Raw genomic sequence first — 15,135 nt, 5'->3', positions numbered from 1 at the left:
ACAGAAACATAGAATAATGTTTGATCAAATAACCACGTGCTGTGGCCTAGCCAAGTTGACACATGAAATTAACTGTTACATTTCTATTAACATAAACCCATTTTTAAAACCTCTTTCTTTCTTCTTCTTGCCTGAAACATGTTCTTCTACGAAATCGCCATTCTCCCAATAGTTCTTAGCGTGAAGGCTTCAAGTCACACCCTAGACTTGACATTCAAAGACCCCATGGAAATAAATGGAAAGAACTAGTAGGTAGTAGTAGTAACTTGGTAGATAATAATTAGATGGGAGCTCTTCCTCCTCTTTGTTTTGCTCCTATCCCTCGCACTCTTCTCATTCATCTTCTCCTCTTGTGTTTCCAAGCTACTTTGTGTTTTTGGAGGAAAATTCAGAACTCTAAAGATATGCTCACTTCCTACCCAGTGCTACCTAACTTTAGCTGCACCCTGACCCCACCTCTCCATTTCTCTTTAAGTCTCTTGGTAACTCCCTGGCACGCTGACCCAGAGAAGTTACCATTCTAGATTCTTTCTAACCCAAAGCCTCCGTTTTCTTCCCTTAACTCCTCTGTAACCCTATAACCTCACAAAGTTACACGCACAGTTATGCCTCATACTTAACATAATCTGACTATTTTAGGATAATTTCCCCCAGAAAGAGACCCCGACACAAGGATCCAGGGATCCCAGGATGCACTGGAAGGTGAGAGCAGATGTGACATAAAAACGAGAAAGGGGCCAATACAGGTGTATTATGAGCAGGTTAATACTGTGTGCAACTGGGGTTCGTGCCCCCTCGGGGGTGGAGGTATCTCTGGAAGGCAGTGTAGACCATACCTCAGAGCTGTCCCAGCTCAGAGGGGAGAGCATTCAGTATTTATCCACTGCCTGCCATCTGTCATCAGTTGAGGGCTGTCGCAGGGGTGCTATCCCCCCTGGTGCTGCCGTTCTGCCCTAGATGTGGGTCAAGGCAAGCTCCTGGAGAGAGATAAAGGCTGAAGGCACTTGCAGTGAAAGCAGTCAACATGTACGGAATGCTGAGAGTCAAGGGGATTTAGCGGGGGCACCAATGACATTCTACACTTCCTCTCCCCCTGGCTTTACTGTAACATGGACTTATACCTGTGTCTACTTTCCCATCCTTTCCTTCATTTTGCCAGCTACTCTCAGATACAGTATTTTATTTCATCTTCTTGACCAGAGAATTTGGCCTTGCCCTAGTTTTCCATAAGAAGAAACTAAGAGGTTAAGAATAAGTAACTTCACAAAAATTACCCAGCTTGTAAGTTCTGGGACTTTGATTTAGAGACTCTAAAATCCATACATTTTCTAGTACAGCAGAAATCTAGGGGCAGAATCTTGGGGAACACTCATCATTATGAGAAATATCTTGGAGCAAGAAAAGATGGGTTCAGCGTAGCAATAGAAGGGTTATTTTGGAGTCATGGGGGACTCTCTTCATTTAAGACTGGTCTCCACCACTCTTCCCTACCTTCATTTCTATTGACATAGCTTTCTAAAGCTTACTGGGCCAGAATTTTATCTTTTTATCCACAGGCCCTAACACAATTTCTAAGAACAAAGATCAGATACAACACAATTTTCAGAATTAATGCCTGGTAATAATGTAATGTAATGTAATAAGTGCTCAATTTTATTCAACAATTATGTATCAATCACCTAATATGTACCAAGTACTGGGTTAGATGCTAAGAATACAATGATGGACCACAAATATTCAGTGACAGAAGGCATGAATCAATGAAAGACATGGTCTATTTTTGAATATCAAATATACCACATTCTCAAACTGACTTTATATGGAACCATCAACTACTGATGGCTATTTAACTTTTGCAATTAAGATGAATCTAGTACTCAGTATTTTTTTTTTCTCAGTCTGGATCTGCCTAGGTTTAGTTTCAAAATTTAACAATAGCAGATAATATTGATGTGAAAAGAGTACACTCTTCATAGGATGGCTGTGAAGATTAAATGAAATAATAACTGCCAAATCCCAAGCATTTTATGTAATTTACCATGCTTGCTTGTATACATAGATTGCAAGTTCCACAAAAATAGTCACTGATTTATTTTATTTTATTAAAATTTTTTTCCAGCTTTATTGAGACAGATTGAGATTTTGAGATAATTGACATATAACGTGATATACAAGTTTAAGGTATACAATATAATGATTTGATGTATTGCAAAACGATTCCTACAATAAGTTTAATAATGTCCATCACACATAGTTACAATATTTTCTTGTGATGAGAACTTTTAAGATCTACTCTCTAAGCAACTTTCAAATAAGCAGTACAGTATTTTCAACTATAATCATGCTGTACATTACATTCCTAGAACTTACTTATAAGATACTGGTTTATTTTAATTTACCTACATGTATATCCAGCTTTTATAATGCTTAGCACACAGTAGGTCTTCAATTAATATTGATGGGCTCAGAGATAAATATAGATATTATTAGTTCAATTTTAAAGATGACATAAACACTCAGAGAGATTGAATGATTTTCCCAATTTCTCCAAGCTAGTTGGTAGCAGAGTTAGGACAAATGAGGTCTTTCTAACATTATCATGCCTAAGGGCCTCTATAAAGCATGCAGCATAGTGCTGAGTACACAGTAGGCCATCAGTATGCGCTATTCCTTCACCACTGCCTTGTTAAAGATGACACGGGGACAAAGGGCGACTCTGCTGCTTCTCTTCCAGAGCTCCGCACGATCTTCCTGTTCTTCAATCCTGTCTTGACTCGTATTTCCCTTCCACTCCAGAAAATGCGGATACCCCCATGGCTCAGGCCCTGGCCCTGCTGACCCTCTGGATGTTGGCCTGCACATCTGCGATCACTTCTACTCAAACTGCACCCGCCAGCGACGTGACCTTTAGATGCTGCCCAGTCCGCGTGGCTGAGTGGTTCCATACTGCTGCTCTGCGAGGCATGGGGAAAAGAAGACTAAAAAGGAGCCTACTTCCCCCTCAGAAAGTATGGGAAACTCAGAACTAGGGAAGTTCTGTAAGTCATGGGGAAACGTTTGTTCAGGGTTCCAACTCTGCCCTTTCACCTGTGCCCTGCCTTGACCATTCTGGAGTTCTCCAGTCTTGATAGCACAGTTCTCAGAGAGCAGAAGACATGCAGTCAACCGATCACTTCGGGTCTGAGAGCCTCCTGACCAATCACCCCAGATTTAAAGATACAGTCACTGCTTTCTTTATCATGGTGGCTTTTGTCCTGTACTAGATGACTTTAGGTTATTGATCTGTAAACTTCCGAGGGACTAATTTTGGCTTCATTACTTATGAATGTTAGATGCCGGTGATGTATTGTGAAATTGCTTGGGGGCGAGAAGCCAGGGGGTTCATGAGAGCTCCAAGTTTCCAGACCCTTCGCCCCTTGGAAAAAGGCCTCTCAAGTAAAGAGCTTTGCAACTGCTGCTACTGTTGCCTCAAGGCACCTTGGTGAGAGTGCCAGGAGCATGGATTCTGGAGCCATAGATATCTTGGTTTGTCTTGTGGCTTCAGAATGATCTAGTTATGTGATGTAGGGGGGCACTTACCCTTTCTGAGTCTCAGTTTCCTAACTATAAATGGGGATGATGTCACCTGCCTCATGGAGTTAAGGTTAAAGGAGATAACATCTACAAATTGCTCATATTCAGTGTTAAGAAACTGGTGTTTATTATTATTATTGAAACGAAGACACCTGAAAGGATCAGAGCACAGTTAACACCTACCGGGTCTTCAGGTCTGTTTTCTGAGAAAAGAACGTGAGGTCTTAAAGCCAAAGTCCAAGGGCAGCTGAATTCTCTCTGCAAGGGAGTCAAGGATGTTCTGTTAAGCTGCCAAACTTCCCCACGGTTGTTAAACAGAATATGCAGTCCTGTGTCAGTTGCCCTATAATTGTTAATAGGAAAGCACTTGAAACAAAAAGGATCATATGCATGTACTAGGTATAGCAAAGGAGAATGGGAAACTGGGGAATGGTGTAAATAATGTCCAATTATTACTGTATTTCCAATGTTGTGTTAGGTGCTTTTTGTTAGGGAACTTTTGTTACCTCATTTAACTCTTCATATCTTCCATTATTCCCTCCTTGGGCCTCTTGGCACTATGAGTTACATAAATTATTCCCATCTTTTTTTCAAATTGAGATATAATTGCCATTAATGTTGTATTAGTTTTAGGTGTACAACATAATGGTTTGGTATATACGTGTATATATGGTGAAATGATCACCAGAGTAAGGCTAGTTGACATCCATCACCATACATAGTTAGATTTTTATTTTTTCTTGTGATGAGAAGTTCAAGGTTCACCCTCTTGGCAACTTTCAAATATATAGTACAGTGTTATAAACTGCAGCCACCATGTTCTACATTACCTCCCCATGAGTTATTTATCTTATAACTGCAAGTTTGTACCTTTTGACCACTTTTACCCATTTCACCCACCTCCCAAACCCCACCTCTGACAACCACCAATCTGTTCTCTGTATCTGAGTTCCATTTTGTTTTTTTTTGATTCCACGTATAAGTGAGATCATACAGTATTTGTCTTCCTCTGTCTGACTTATTTCACTACTCCCATTTTATAAACAAAAGGAAATGGTGGGTCAGCCTCACGAAGTAATTTGCCCAAAGTTACACAGCAAGTAGGTGGCAATTGAACTCAGAGTGTGGCTCCAAAGCCTAGAGTCTTTCCTTTATACCTAGGAAGGGGGAGGTCAGGGAAACTTTCTCCTGAAGAAAGAAGACAGAACATCACACTGAGGAAGCCAAGAGCAGCCCAGGAGAAGTAGGACAACCGCAGTGTCCCCAGAGGTGTAGCCAGAGAAAGATCTGTGGAGTTTCCCCACAGGGGCTTTCTCTGGGTAGATTATAAATTCTGGGAAACCCTGGACCTCCCAAGAAGTTTCTGGCTGCACCTGGTCCAACCAAACTATCCCCAGCACCCAGAAGTAAGAACGAGGAGAAAATCAAGAATGGACAGTTGTTGCCTGGTGGCCAGGGAAGGTCTCCATATTGAAATAATTAAAAGTAGACTAAACAGTGGAAAGACTTCTCTTTGTCTTGTCAACATTGCTCAAGTCAGCCAGAAATTAAAGCAGAGGGCTTAAGAAGAGACAGGAGGTAGAGAGAAGAAGGAAGCTGCTTTTTCCCTGTCACCAGGTCTTCTCTCCAGAAACATATAGGAATAAACTGAAGACATTCTCCAGTCATTGCTGTCGCACTTAGCCTTCCAGTGACAGAAGGCTAAGGTGCAGGCTGGTACCCAGAAGAACTGAAATCACTGCCAGGTGCCCTGAGCTGGTGGGCCCTGCCTGTGGCACAGGCTGGTACCGCTTTAGAGTCCAGAGGTCCGTGGTGAGGCACAGGAAGCGCTAGAAAAGTAGGACCATTCCCAGCTGAATGTCGCACTGTGTCACCCACTTCCTGGAAAAGACTCAGCTTTGAGTGGACATCCACAAGATGGATCTTACACTGGTTCTCAGCCATGATAGGGAGCTCTACACGTCTCTCAGATTACCTGTCAGTATCTGGAAAGTAAGTAATATAATTAACATCTATTCTGTGGGTTCCATCACAAAGACTTAAACTGGTCTCTAGCTATCTTCAACAGACAGGATTCCACAATAAGATTTCTGAAATTGGAGAGAGAAAGAGAGTGAGAGTGAGAGAGAGAGGAGCCAAACTTTCCACCAGATACCACAGAAAACAGGACAACAAGTGAACACGAAGGACGGGCTCCTGATGTTCAGGCCCAGAGAAGGCTCTTCACTGAGGGTTGATGGTCCACTTATCCCATGCACTATTTGTTGCATGACTTTCCCATGTAATCAAATAATACATAATCGGGCAGTTCTTGGGAGCTTGTCCTCATCTCTGTACTAGTCTATATGTCTTCAAAGCCCCTACTAGTTAATTTCTTTAATACCTGGCTCAGAGTTTCCATTCCCGGTGACTCCTTCCCTGACCGATCTTATCAATCCTTCATTGGAGCTCTACGCACCTTTTAATCACCAAACTTCCTTCCTTCCTTCCTTAAACATTTTAAAATTAGTAAACTAATAACTGTTAAAATTTTATAAAACACAAAACTTAGGGAAAAAAAATGAGTTACCTGTAATCAGACCACCCAGAGATGAACAGTTACCACTGTCATGTGTGTTCTTCCAGTCTCTCTGGTTTTCTGTTTCCCTCTGTGTTGTTAACATGTTCTCTTTTTTTTTCCTATGTAGCAAAATATTAAGTATCTCTTTTATATGTGTGTCTGTCTATCTGCCTATCTATATCTATATCTATTGGGTAGGCCAAAAAGTTCATTTGGGTTTTTCCATAAGATGTTATGATGCATAGTAGTTCACAGCGTTTTTAATAGCATTGTTACAGAGCATATCACATTTTACTATAGTTCATGATAAATAGTTAGCACTCACATAGCGCATACTATTCATTGGGTTGTTCTAAGTGCTTACATGCATTGATCTATTTAATCTGTTTAACCCGAGGTGGTTGGTTTAATTATTACTATCAAATTTCACAGATAAGGAAACAGAGGCACCAAGAGTTTAAATAATTTGTCCATGACTAGTACGTTTAGAGCTAGAATTTGAACCTGAACTAGACTGGCTTCAGACTCTTAATCACTGCCGTATAGGACTTTAACTGTTTTTAATTGAGCATCTAATAATCAGCAGTTTCTTTAAATATTTTATTTGTCAACTCTGGAAGTCAGGAGCAACAGTGTGAGACTCTTATCTGAGGTCAAACATCTTCAAGGTGGGGCAGCCAGGTCTGCCTGTGCCCCAAACCTATCAACCCCCAACACTACCACCAACACCAGCACCACTATCACTACTACCACCACGATCACTATCATCACCACCACCATCACCCCCACTACTACCACTATCACCACTACCATCACCATCCCTCCCAACACTACCACTATCACTAGTGCCACCACCACCATCACCATCACCACCATCACTACCACCACCATCACCATCACCACCATCACCACCACCACCACCACTATCACCACTGCCACCACCACCACCGCCACCATTACCACCACCACCACCACCACCACCATCACCACCACCACCACCACCGCCACCACCGCCATCACCGCCGCCACCACCATCGCCACCACCATCACCACTATCACCACCAACACCACCACCATTATCACCACCACCACTATCACCATCACCACCACCACTATCACCACTGCTACCACCACCACCATCACCACTGCCACCACCACCACTATCACCACTGCCACCACCACCATCACCACCACTATCACCACTGCCACCACCACCACCATCACCACTGCCACCACCACCACCGCCACCACCGCCACCACCACTATCACCACCACCACCACCATCACCACCACCACCACCACCACCACCACCATTACCACCACCACCACCACCACCACCACTGCCACCACCACCATCACCGCCGCCACCACCATCACCAATATCACCACCAACACCACCACCATTATCACCACCACCACTATCACCATCACCACCACCACTATCACCACTGCTACCACCACCACCATCACCACTGCCACCACCACCACTATCACCACTGCCACCACCACTATCACCACTGCCACCACCACCATCACCACCACTATCACCACTGCCACCACCACCACCATCACCATCACCACCACCATCACCACTGCCACCACCATCACCATCACCACTGCCACCACCACTATCACCACTGCCACCACCACCATCACCATCACCACCATCACTACCACCACCATCACCATCACCACTATCACCACCACCACCACCACCACCACCACCATTACCACCACCACCACCACCATCACCACCATCACTACCACCACCATCACCATCACCACTATCACCACCACCACCACCACCACCACCACCATTACCACCACCACCACCACCACCATCACCACCACCACCACCATCGCCACCACTATCACCACTGCCACCACCACCACCATCACCACTGCCACCACCACCACCGCCACCATCGCCACCACCACCACCGCCACCACCACTATCACCACCACCAACACCATCACCACCAACACCATCATCACCACCACCACCACCACCACCACTGCCACCACCACCATCACCGCCGCCACCACCATCGCCACCACCATCACCACTATCACCACCAACACCACCACCATTATCACCACCACCACTATCACCATCACCACCACCACTATCACCACTGCTACCACCACCACCATCACCACTGCCACCACCACCACTATCACCACTGCCACCACCACTATCACCACTGCCACCACCACCATCACCACCACTATCACCACTGCCACCACCACCACCATCACCATCACCACCACCACCACCACCACCATCACCACCATCACCACCATCACCACCATCACCACCACCTCTACCACCATCACCACTATCACCACTGTCACCATCATCACCACCACCACCACACTGTATTTACTAATTAGCTGGGTATCTGTCTTTACTTTCTCTTTCTCATTCCCCAGAATATCAAGTCTTTGAAGTCAAAAAATGAGTAGCTTTATTCATCCTGTAACCCCAGCACCTAGCACAGTTCCTAGGCCATGGTTACCATGCAATAAATACTTGAAGGAATAAAGGACTCACAGACTTGGTTTGACTGACAGCAACCAAAGAAGATATTTTGCATGAAGAGATCAGTCAACACCTGTTTAAACAGAATGTGCAATACATGATGTGAATTCGTCTCTGTAGACTTGACTCTCTAACACAAAGCAAAACGAAAAGTTTAAATTTTCCGCTTTGAAAACCTCTAAACTTCGCGTGACAGATGTGGCCAGGAGCACTGGTATAGGCTAGTTATGCTCTGGCTGCAGTTCTCTAAGGGGAGGTGTGACTTTGGCTCCTTCTCCCTCACTTCCCACCCGGATCTTTGTTCTCCCCACCTTCTACCCCACTGTGGCATGCTCGTGTATGTGGGAGCTGATTTCATCTCAGTATCCTTTGTCAAAGTTCTCTTTTGTCTGGTGGTTGATACTGTATCAGTTACTTCAGGGCAAGCCCAGAGCTCTGCAAGTCACCCTGGCCATTATTTATTGCCACATCCAGTTCCACAAAGCTTGTGCCAGAAGAGGACTCCAGTAGGTTTTGATGGCCCGTTCTCCCTCATGCATGATTGTGTTTTAAAACTCATGCAGTTGAAAGGGCTGTTTTGGCGTCCTGGGTTTGAGGATTGGGGATTTCTTTTTACTGTTTACTGCTGCAGCCATTCAGTGCCACTCCTCCTCTGTAAGTCTCCTCACTTGAAATTTGCCTCTCTCCCACTTTTGACTTTGCAAAATCCACAGAAACAGGCAAACTCTGGTCTCGGAGCAGGGCTGACCCTTTGGTAGATAAAACTGGCAGAAAGCTTGAGTTTGTCGAAACTAGAAGAAATATACCAGTAGGAAAACAGCTTATGTACAAAGCAAGGAATACTTCCTTTATTTTCATAGTCCCACGGGAGATGTACAGAGAGTGGGTGGGAAATATCCGAATTTGTCAATTTGCTGGGGTGGGTTAAGAAGAAATTTGGGGTACTTTCCATGGTTTGTAAAACACAAGGTTTCATAGGCAGGAAGTTGCCAAGAGGTCTGCTTTATCTTCTTTCCTAATTACAAACTAGAAGCGTTGACTTTCCAACATCCAAAAATCCCCCAAGTGAATCAAGTAGAAGCAATGGTAGGCCTTCCAAACCGAGCCAGAGGATACTAGCTAACATTTATTGAGCACTTAAGGTATGGCAAGCTCTGTGCTATGTGCTTTACCTACACTGACTTGCTGAAGCCTCACACCTATCTGAATCTGAAGTATTAAATGTTATTGCCATCCTGGCTTTACAGATAAGGAAATCAAGGCACAGAAAGGTTAGGTAACTTGAATGCTCACATGTCACACAATTATGAGTGGTGGGCAGGAAACAAGCCTGGGGAGCTTTATATATCACTGGACTCCCATAATCAGAGAACACATTTGACAAGATCACTGATTTCAGTGAGCGTTTTCCTTGAAGATATCCAAGGCCAGTCTTAGAGTTACTATCACTGTGAAGTACTAAAATAAGTATCATTTATTTACTCTACAAATGCTCACTGAACACCTTCTATCTGCCACTTGCCGGGCAAGGCTATGCCAGTGTAATTACTAGTAACTATTTCTGATTGAATTAAATCCTTCATGTGCTTTATTTCATTTAATCCTCACAACTCTTTCAGGTAGGTTTTGTTATCAGGTAAAGAATTGATGTTGTAGGGTATACAGAAGTAGAAATACAACACTGTACGCATGAAACTTATATAAGTCAATGTTACCTCAATTAAAAAATTAATTAAAAAAAGAATGGCGGTGTAAAGAAGTATTTGTCAAATATGTGCTGCTATAAACACTGCCATCATGGGTAGTGGAGTCAGGATTTGGACCCAGTTTGATCTGACCCCAAAACCAATGCGTTAAAGACAAAGTAAAATTGTAGAAATTGGAGGTTAGCAATATGACGTGAAATTAGGGAAATGGAAAAAGAAGAGGATACATAGAAGAAAAGTCTGAATTATACTGTTTAAACATTTCCCTCAATATGCCCTGTTATAGCTACTCATGAACAGACCAAACACCCTGTCACTCTAAGATGAGGTGTACAGATCTCCTGCCTTCTGCAGTTCACCAGTCACAGAGACCAGGACTCCTTCCAGCTTGCTCGTTGTCTCCCCTTCACAGTCTTCCAGGGACTAAACTTAGTGCGTAACGAGATGACTTGAATGTACTCAGCCGGGTGATCCCTGGAAGAGTTAATACACATTTCATGTAAATGCAGATGGTGCTGGGAATCGTGAGAAACAGAGGATTAAATTAAATGATCCATATGTTCCATTAAGAAGGGAACCATTTCAGCAACAGTAAGATGCCTGGACCATGACAAACATTCTATAGACAATGAAGATGTTCCTGAACAATTCATAATTGTCCCAGTTATTCTGAAACAATTAAAATAGGTTTTGCCTTATGGGACACAGAGCCATGGGGTCCACTTTGAACTCGACCTGCCACCTTGTGGAAATTGGAGGCAATAAAAAACATGGCCCCTGAATAATACACTGTAATAATAATATGATCTGGGCTAACATTTTTTGAGGGCTTACCATACGCTAGGCACTATGCTAACCATCTTTTTATTTTTTTTTTAATTGAAAACCTTTATTAACAGGTGCTTGCAGTTTGTTGACTTTTTTGAAGAAATCAAGCTGTAAACTTTTATTACAAATTAAAAATGAGGTTCTTAACAAATCTCAACTTGACCAGATATGAAACAATTTAAAAACCTTTAAAGGTGTATTGAGAAAAACCAGGCTTTTTTTAAAAAAAAAAAACACGTTTGTCATTACTAAAAAGAGACGTCTTTAGGTAAAAATAATAAAAACCCCATGCTGCATAGATAACGCAGATAGTTCTAGTTGGTCAACAGGCAAAAAGCAAGCACTTTAGTCTTTAGCTCCAATCTTTTGTTCATTTCTTATTGCTGGAATTTCATATTCATTTCTTCTTGTTGGATGACTAAACCGGATGATGGTAGAGATGGTAAGCCAGCATTTACTCAGCCTCGCCCTCCTCAGCCTCGGGAGAGGACGAATTCTCAGCTGGTAGATCTGCTGCTTTTGTCTCTTTGCCATCTTATGGTTTAGGGTTTTCCAGGCGTCTGCGCCTGTAATTGAAGTTGCGGCGGTCCGACGTTGAGGTGGCTGCCGACCTTGGGTCTCATCTCCTCGATTTTCCTTATCTTCTTCACTGCCGTCCTCTCTGCGCTGTCTTTGGCGAGGAGGGCCCCTGCGGAACGGTGGTCTATAACCCCGATACATATTCTGTGTCACTGGTCTACCTTGTTCTCCTGCGCCCTGGTTGTCAGCACCCTCCATCACTTCTCTCTGCACGGGAGGGTTGGAACGCTGTGCTCGACGTCCATAGGGTCTCTGCATGCAGTAAGGCGGGCGCCTTCGCCTGCGGTAGGGCCGGCGCTGTCGGGCCCGGCCTTCGGGGGCACTCTCAGATCCCTCCGTCTTTTCCCCACTCTCACTCTTCCGGTAATTCTGCTGGTAGTTGCGGGGAGGACCCCTGCGACGTGGAGAGCGTCTATAATGGTTATGCTCTGCGGCACGTTTACCGCCTTGCGCTGGAACCGCCCCCGGGCCTGCATCGTTTGCTGCCTCCGCACCCTTTTCTCCTTCAACGACATCAAACTCCACAGTCTCTCCATCTCCTACACCGCGAAGGTACCTCCTGGGGTTCTTCTTTACGGCAGTCCGGTGAACAAATGCATCTTCCTCGGTGTCATTCCTGTTGATGAAACCACACCTGTTTCTCACACTGAACCATTTTGCTCTTCCCCAAACCTTCCATGCGATGGCATTTTCGTCCCCGCCGGCAGGCGCCGCCGGTGTGAGGCCGCCCGGGCCGCCGCGCCCTGCGCCGCCGCTGCCCGTCGTGCGGGGCTTGGGGATGGCAGCGCGGAGGGCGGAGGGCGGGGGGCGGCGGGCGGCTGCCGGGTCTCGGCCTCGCTGCTCGTGGCTGCGGCGACGGTGACTGGGGCCCCCTGCGGCAGCTGCGGCTCCTCCCGGGCTGTGACGGTAACTAGGCCGGCGGCCGCGGTGACGCTGCTCGGGGCTCTCTGGGGTCCGCTCTCCGCTCCCGCTCCCGATCGAACTCTGTGCTAACCACCTTTTAAATGTTTTCTTGTTTAATGATCAAAATAACTTTATGAGGTAGGAACTACCACTGTCCCCATTTTTAGGGTGAGGAATAGGTGACTTAGCAAGGTCAAGTAATTTGCCTACAGTCACAGATCTGGTCAGCATGACCCCAGGGCCCGTGCACTAAACCACGCACTGTCCTGTGCCCTATTCAGCCCCTCTCATTCTCATGTAGTATTTAAACATTTAAATAAATATTGCAGTTCTTTGGAAGGGTCAGTAACAACCTTCCATCTTGAGATAAACATGTTCCATCAGAATCATCAGAAACATACTTTTAGCAGATACCAGCTGGCCCAATGCATACGAGGCAAGAAGGATGAGAGTAGAGGGGTAGGAGAAGAGCTTTCCTTGGAGTCTTTCATTATCTCAAAGTTCCTTTCTCTTTGCAGGGTTCTGTCCAGTGATCACCACTCCCTTCATGTTATCTTTCTTCATACTCACTCATGCACAAATACCGTCTGAACTAGATCCTACACCTTGGTTTTCCCGCTGTGTAACCTTGGGCTAGTATCCTAACCTTTCTGAGCCTCATTTTCCTCATCTGTAAATGGCGATAACACTGACACATATAACCATGCTCTGAGAATAAATGAGATCTAAAATATCTAGCATAGTACTCAGCACATAGTAAGTCCTTGATTCATATATACAACAAAAAATGATAATTTTACTATCAATTCTACAATTCTACATCACGTTTGAATAGCATTCAATACTTTTCACAGTAGCTCCAATCATTATTTCCTGTGCTCCTTACATCAACCTGGTGCAAATGGCAGGAAAGATCTACGACCCCACTTTACAAATAATTGTCGTTAAGATTTGTCATGAACCTACTCTGACTAGGGAACTGGGCTAGGAATTTAGAGATGTATAACATTTACATTGACTTTCACAATGGTTTAGTAGCTATCCTTTTTTATGACAAAGTACACAGTGAATCCCTGGTGAGATAATAGAAAACATATATATTGGTCTCTGCCCCTCATTCATGGCACAGAGCTCTTAAAACCCTTGTAATTTCCTAAGTGGTAAGAACACTAGGAGTATCTTTTGTCCTAATATTTGGTCTTTGCTAATGAGGCGACTCTGGGTGGGCTCCTGGATGAGGGCTGGTCATTGGAAAGACAAAGCCATGATTAGAAGCTTGGAATTTTCAGCCCTGCCCCTCATTTTCTTGAGAAGGGAAAAGGGCTGAAAATGGAGTTAATGATCGCTCAAGCCTATGTGATGAAGCTTCTATGAAACTCCAATACTCTGGGGTTCGGAGAGCTTCCGGGTTGGTGAACACATGGAGGTGCTGGGCAGGGGGATGGGGGGTGGGCCTGGATGGGGCATGGAAGCTCCACGCCCTACACATCCCTTCCATCTAGACGTTAATCTGTATCCTTTACCATATTCTTTTATTATAAACTTCTAAACATAAGTAAATGTTTCCCTGAGTTCTGTGAACCACTCTAACAAATTGGTCACACCCAAGGTGGAGGTTGATGGAAACTCCAATCTTTAGCCAGTCGGTCAGAAGCACAGGTGACAACCTTGACTGGCACCTGAAGAGGGGGGTAGTCTTATAGGACTGAGCCCTTAACCTATGGGGTTTGGTATCACCAGGTAGACAGTGTCAGAATTGAGTTGAATTGTAGGACATCCAGCTGGTATCAGAGCATTGCTTGTTGGTGTGGGATCCACTCCCCATCCTCATCTCCACCCCAACCGCTGCCCAACATGGGAAATTGGTGATCAGAACCCGTTAAAGAGAAAAACCCAAGGCCTTCCTAGTTTTGTGTTTTTCCTGTTACACTCTGCCCCTTACTGACTGGAGATGAAGGCTACTTCTATAGCCATAGTGGGGCACCATCACTTCAAGAAGCACAAAGGGAAGGGATCCAGATAAAATGATGCTTCCCCTACTTCCCCCAGGGCAATTTTGTGGCCTCCTAGAAATTATACTTATGAATATATGACTAACACAATGGAGTGATATGTAGCAGTCAAAATAAATAAAATACATGACATGCAACGCTATAGGTAAGTGCCTTTTACGTGCCAAGCATGTTCTAAACACTACGGATATAGCAGTGAATGCAACAGACAAAAATCCCTGCATTCCAATAACTAAGTTCTCAGGTTGAAAAGAACAGTGGCCTTGGAGTGGGATAAATTCTAAGGCAAAATAGTGGTTAATAGCCTGGACACTGTGAGTTGGGCTGCTTGGGTTTAAATCTTGGCTCTTCCAATGGGCAAATTACTTAATTTCTCTAAGCTTCCATTCCTGTATCTGTGAGTTAATGCCTACATTGGAAAGTTCCTTGAGG

General features: G+C 44.5%; 3 protein-coding genes across 3 annotated transcripts in view; 1 reads left to right on the top strand and 2 right to left on the bottom strand.

Moving 5' to 3' along the window:
* Positions 1–2,813: 2,813 nt before the first annotated feature.
* Positions 2,814–8,451, top strand: LOC133091824 (basic proline-rich protein-like; the record flags this gene model as incomplete). The annotated part of the gene is made up of 2 exons (XM_061191025.1): positions 2,814–3,008; positions 6,802–8,451. Coding segments are annotated over exons 1-2 (1,845 nt in total), but the record flags the coding sequence as incomplete, so codon positions are not given.
* Positions 8,452–10,635: 2,184 nt separating this feature from the next.
* The window catches only part of ANXA3 (annexin A3), a 60,625-nt gene continuing 56,125 nt past the window's right edge, over positions 10,636–15,135 (bottom strand). Inside the window, exon 13 of the mRNA XM_061192403.1 lies at positions 10,636–10,855. Within this exon, the coding sequence (XP_061048386.1) occupies positions 10,841–10,855 (15 nt within the window). The 3' untranslated portion in view covers positions 10,636–10,840. The remainder of the gene's footprint in view (positions 10,856–15,135) is intronic.
* LOC133092481 (Y-box-binding protein 1-like) lies at positions 11,555–14,678 on the bottom strand. The gene is given in 3 exon segments (XM_061191791.1): positions 11,555–12,591; positions 12,594–12,777; positions 14,634–14,678. Coding segments are annotated over 3 exon segments (1,266 nt in total).

Source organism: Eubalaena glacialis, chromosome 5 (assembly GCF_028564815.1).
Source record: "Eubalaena glacialis isolate mEubGla1 chromosome 5, mEubGla1.1.hap2.+ XY, whole genome shotgun sequence".
Taxonomy (NCBI): domain Eukaryota; kingdom Metazoa; phylum Chordata; class Mammalia; order Artiodactyla; family Balaenidae; genus Eubalaena; species Eubalaena glacialis.
This window is presented reverse-complemented; position numbering and strand designations above follow the sequence as displayed.